The 6,000-nt window shown below is 43.2% G+C and overlaps 1 protein-coding gene across 1 annotated transcript in view; it reads right to left on the bottom strand.

Moving 5' to 3' along the window:
* Positions 1-218: 218 nt before the first annotated feature.
* LOC106895648 (vascular endothelial growth factor receptor kdr-like) overlaps positions 219-6,000 on the bottom strand; it is an 87,903-nt gene continuing 82,121 nt past the window's right edge. Inside the window, exon 28 of the mRNA XM_014955194.1 lies at positions 219-5,855. Coding sequence (XP_014810680.1) covers positions 5,645-5,855 — 211 coding nt within the window. The 3' untranslated portion in view covers positions 219-5,644. The remainder of the gene's footprint in view (positions 5,856-6,000) is intronic.

Below are 6,000 nucleotides of genomic sequence, written 5' to 3'. Positions count from 1 at the left end.
TTTTCTGAGATCTGTGATTCTCTTAAGCAAATGCAGTGGTTGGATACCTCTGAGCAACGACAGCGTGGCAGGCTGGTGTCCTAAGTTCTGAACCCCCTGTAGAAATTTATATGAGATCTATGCCTTGTAAAAATCTCTCAAAATTGTTGCATTATTTATTTATATTCTGCTTCAAGGACAACACTTTTCAAGCCAAGAGATGACACAAAGGAGCCCTGGGCTGTATAAATATAGAATCTTTTTATTTTTTTGGTTAATAGATACAGTACAATTTTTGACTACATAAGAAAGCGTTGTTTTCAGTGCATACATTCTTCAGACAGACAGGAACAGGGCAGACAAACATTCCTTAGTGTTTTGAATATTACATGGCACTTAGTTTATTTTCTTTAAGTCCCTAGTTACTGGCTTTTCCCAGTTTTCATTAGCTGCTTTGACAACTCAAGACCTAAGGAAAAATGAATGGAGTAATAAGGATGTGCTGGCTCTTGTGGCACAGGGTTCTCGGGCAGGACAAGGGGACACTGCTCAGTGCAAGCCACACCAGTCTTCCTGTGACCACGGCCCTCATGGCATCAAGTTTGCTTGGGGTCCCAAGTGACCCGGTCCAACAAGTTTGCTTTTCTGTGTTAACACCATGTGAAAAAAACCACGTGTCAAACAAACAAGCCAGCGCTTGGGCTCAGCACTTAGATCCTGTGCAGTGACTGAGCCTCCACAGGGTCCCAGCCAGAAGTCCTCCCTGAATTTCGCTTGCCTAAGATGGTGCTGGTGTCGTCATTTTGGCAAAATTCTTTCTGTTTCTTTTGGTGACTTAGTATAAAATCAGGAAAATAGATCCCAAATTTTGACCACTAATATTTGCAGGGAGGGGCAAAAGAATTAGTGTTACCGTCTGTATTTTCTATTCACTTTATGATAAGAAAGAAATTATAATATCATCTGAGTATTATACCAATCCTGGCTAACTCCTGTATTCAGGAAAAGCCTATAATGCTTTATCTTATTATGTAGCTGTTTGCTAGTGGTGTTTCCCTACAAACGTTTCCTGGTGTTGCCCAGTTGGTGGTGGGCAACCACCATTGAGCCAGCACCACACCATTACAGCTGGAACAGGGGCAGATCAAGTTAATAAAGCAAGATGGGACTGGACAAGGCAGTGCCAACGCTCAGCGTGGAGGATCATTGAGAAGATAGGTTATGAACTGTTGAGTGGCCAGTTATAGACTCACACACTGAATAAACATTCCTACAGAACACAAGAGTGTAAATCCAAAGAGAGAAGTAAGTGCTGGACACTCAGATTATCCTTATACTCTGCATTTGCCAAGCAGCAGGATTGGAGAGGAGGGTTGTGTTAGTGGGATGTCTTAAGCAGCACAGTTTGTGCCTGCAGGCAGCCCGAAATGTTACACATCTTCTGTGGGTTCTAATTTCAGTGGTTTTGTTCGAGACTGTTACTCAGACTGTAGGTTTTTATCTGACCTTCCTTGATATCCTGAGTAGGTGGTGTGGGCTCAGCACCCAGGAGACCCCACCTTGTGAGGATAACTTGGAAGAACCAAAGAGAAACCACATTGTTTTAGAAAGGACTAGGAGAAGGATGAGATTCACATTGCTAGTCTTTGTTTTGCTCCAGATACCAATATTGAAAAATCAATAGATTAAGAAGCTTCTCTCGTTTGGGGAAGGACACAGTGAGGCTTCCAGACAAACCAATATAAGCTGGAATTCCTTGCTTATATTGGAAGAAATTGTAATGTGACCAAAGCTTGCTCTAGATTATCTAGTTCTGCCTCTGCAAGCACGGAATATAAAGGAAATAGCAGAGTGAAATGAGTCCTATACCTGATCTCATTCAAGAGGCAGAGAAAAGCAATCCAAAGGGACTGTGCAGAACAAATATCAAGAAAGAGATGAAAAGTAGAGAAAAGAGGAGACAGGAAACCAGACTGTACAAACACCAGCCTGAACAATAACCTGCAGGTGAAGGCACTTATCCTGGGACACCCATGTGCCAGGTGATTGTTGGAGAGAAGACAACACCTTTCTGTGGAAAGCTCTGAATTTGGTAGCTCTAATTCTCTGGAGTGACAAGAGGTTAAAACCAGTAGGAATAAGCACCGTTAAAGCAAACGAAGGCAGGTGTTAATACCAGATACCATTGAGCTCAGTTGGGTTAGATAAAGCAGGTGGCTGACAGGAGTTGAGTAAGAATCCCTGAGAAGTCTGAAAAAAATAATAAACATCACATCATATAAACAATTTGGCCCTTTCTGATCCTGTAGCCAATACCTCAGCCTTCGATTAACGTGGAGGCGGAGGAAATTCCTCGCCTTTAGCAGGAGCTGCGTGGTGACGCTGCCAGGAATGAGATAAACCTGCCACGTTCCTCCAGATCCCTGTTTCCCAACTGAACCTAAATAACGTGGAGAGTGAGTGAGAGGCAGAGATACTCGCAGCCAAGAGGAGAACTGCTGTGACATGGCACTAGTGGGGTACTGTAAACTGGAGCCTGGCCTGCAAGTGTTAGTGAAATGTTTAGTAACAATACTTAACTCTGTTATGTCTGGCTATCTCTTTCTCTTTTGACTAAAATGTTACAATTTTTACCATATAAATGAATCACTATATTTGTTTCTACTGGGTAAACTATATACATCACTGTAAGAAAAGAACAATAATTAAATTAAGGGAGGAGAGAAAAGGACAAACAAAATATTAGTAAATAAAATAGAAGACATATGTTCAATAATACTTTTCAGGCAATACTTTTGCTTGTTACATTTACTATAAGGAGGAGAAAATCTTCCACTCAAACTAAACATTGGAAACACAGCTGCCCAGACATCAGTCACTTGCCATTTCCAGAACACTTGAAGGCCATTTCCGCGGGTCGGAGGGTGTCTGTGCTCCCTGAAGAACTGTCCATCGATCCGGCTCAAGACAGCTTTGATTTTGCCACCGCGGAGGAGACCCGGGCGTTCAGGGGGGCTGCTGATGCCACCGATGTTTTAAAATGTGTCTTGAGCCCTTGAGCCTGGGCTCTGCTTCCCCATCTCAGGCGATGCAGAAAGGCTGATGGACGTTACTGGGAGCCAGGAGGGACCTGGCTGCTGGTGTCCACCAGTGTCCGCTTGGGTCCCGCTCGGGAAACCCACTCCGTGTTCCTCTGCTCTCTGAGAAACCTCTGCAGTTCATCCATGATTTACTCAGCTCTCTTAGAAGCACAGTTCACACAGCAGCGTTTCCCATTCTTTTCCAAAATGGAGAGCATACTTGCAGGATTTTTTTTTTTTCTATATATACTTATTTTTAAATTTATAAGTGAAGGTTTTTAAACACTGTCATTTTCTTACCCTACAGAACAAGGCACAATAACAGACTCTCACACTGATGCCATTAACAGTAGAGCCAGACAAACTCTCTACATCTTGTTTTCTTTTTGCCACCTGAATAAATTATTCCCAAAAGAAGTGATTGGTTATTTGATCAGAGCTATATATAGTTAATTTACTGTTTGATGGAAAAACTCATCCAATGAGCTTTCTGGGGCTCATCGGATGAATTCTTTCCCAGTAGTTTCTTCTGTTATATGACCAGCTCTACTTAATACATAGGTACTAAAATACAAAGAAGTGCAAATATGGCCATAAAGCAACTACAGACCACAGCTATCTACCAGGTCCTCTATTAACAAGGGGCTTGGGAGTTACTGCAGGTGATTTCCTTAATACATGGAGTCTGAAGTCAGGGAGAAGTGCAGTTCCCAGGAGCCCATCCTTCAGCTGCTTGAGTGTTCACAGTTAACGTGGTTCAGAGTTTGGAGATTTGTTTCCCCCTTTGATAATACCTGAGGCTTATTTGTCTTTACTTCAATGTAACCAATTGTAACCCATCATCCAGAGACATTTTCTTGGCTGCTGCCGGGGTGTCCAGGCTGTCTTTGCCAAGGTAATAGCATTGTTTTACAAGTGTTGGATCTCTTTTCTTCCTTGAGTTTGTAATTGCGGAAAAAAATTCTTTTTCTCTGAAGAAGTCAAATCAGTGTCAAGTCTTAGAAGAAAAGGAAAGGGTTGTTCAGACCTTGGAAGAAACTGCACAGAGAGAGAGAGTCATTCGCGGATCTAGGCTTATAACTCAGGAGGTTATAGCCTTGAGTCACTGAACATCTTTCTCATCCTCGCCTTTTGTACTTGCAAAGCAGGTTCATTCTTTCTTCCTAGATTTCTGAAGTTAACTCTGATTGCTACAAAGCACATTAAATGACAAGCACTATTTGTGTATTTTTGAAGTTATGAGTACGCCCGGGGCATGCGTGGGACGGGGGTTCTACATTGAATGGGCAGGTCCCTGCCACACACCGCTTTGGGTGGGGGGCAGCACACTTGGAATTTCTTGAATGTGAGAATTTGTGATCTGTTCAGCCCTGCGTGATCAGGCAGCAAAAATAGCTTTGAATTGCCATGAAGGGCTTAGATGTAGAGGGGGTACTACGTATCACACCGATATTTCTCTTGGTAGGACAGTCAGAGACAAACACGTGGCACACGTGTTTATAGTTTAGCACAGGCTGGTATTCCCAGGATCAAACTGCTGGGCATCTGCTTCAAAATCCAAAGGAAAGGCCTTTTTTTCCTTTTTAGTAAATAGCCTGTGTGCAGAAAGGAAACTTAAAAATGTTGCTACCCTGCTGGTGCCTCAAGGGTGTAGGTGCATGTATGTGTAACTCTCTTGTTGTAACGAGTATTTTATGCACGTTCACACAAACACGTGCGTGTGCGCTGGGAAATTTGGTCTAGTTAAGCTTAAGAAGGTTCTTATTTGAAGGCAGTGATTTTGCCTTGCAATCATTACAGATGCATCTCCATCAAGGCTCCCTATTGCATATATGTAAATAAATTGCTGTTTGAACAATTAGAAAGCACAGGGAAACAGATGTAACCACGTTGTGTGCCCTGATGGCCCGAAAGACCAGCCTGCCTCTTGATACACGAGCACTATCTGCTTTCTCTGTGCCATAGCGATTTTAGGAGTGTATCCTCTAGGCAGTGAAAATCATTAAATCACAAACTGTAACCAAAATATTTGGGATTTCAGATTCCAGAAATATTTATGGAAGGTGAGATCCCACCTTCCAAAAATGATGTTTCAGTTTTGCATTTTCTCCAAAACGTTTGGGTGTGTGGCTGGTGTTTCCAACTGATCCCTTACAGCATCGTCCTAAAGAATCCCTGCAGGATGTGTGCAGGACCAGTAGAATGAATTCTCTTTTCACAACTGGCTTGACTCAATTCTCATGGAGTGAAATGTGAATGAAGGAACTTGTAAATCTGGGGATGCCAATGAACAGTCCCGGCCAGGGGAGGAAGGAGTGGAGGCAGTTCTGGGTTACGGCTCCTACTCATGATTCCAATAGACAGAATTGTCATTTACTGCATGTGTTGCAATAGGCCTTTAAAGATAGCAAAGGAGATGATCTTAAAATGTTTCTATTCACATCAGAGATGTGCCAGAAGAAGCACATAAACCGTTGTCCTGTCAGATTTCCCTTCGTGTTTTTACCCGGCCTCTCTCTCCAGGCGTGGAGGGATGTGAGGATCAGCTGGTAGGGTTGTGGGGCGCCCTGTGTGGGGCTGGGCTGTTACACCGGGGGGGCCGAGTAGTGAATGACGGAGTTGTAATCCGGAGGTGGGCTGTGGCATTCCAGGGTGGGATCCATAGGAAGGAGAACAGAGTCTTCCAGTGTGAAGTCCATGGTGTCCTCTTCTACCTGTACTGCTGGCTGGTATTTGACAGCCTCACGCTCGTGGTCAGATAAGATGGATTCTTTGCTCTTGCTGACAGCTCTGCGCCTGTTGGGAACAAGCAGTATAATATATGTTGGCCCTGTCTCCATAAGGTTTTGTCTATAGGTGTAATTAACGGTCAAAATTATTTAAAAATATAGTATATAAAGCACTTCAGTTTACCTTTGCGGCATCGTGTAAGACAGTGACA

The sequence above is a fragment of the Calidris pugnax genome, unplaced genomic scaffold (genome assembly GCF_001431845.1).
Source record: "Calidris pugnax isolate Ruff unplaced genomic scaffold, ASM143184v1 scaffold38, whole genome shotgun sequence".
NCBI lineage: Eukaryota > Metazoa > Chordata > Aves > Charadriiformes > Scolopacidae > Calidris > Calidris pugnax.
Note: the sequence above shows the minus strand (reverse complement) of the source record. Positions and strands in the feature narration are given on the sequence as shown.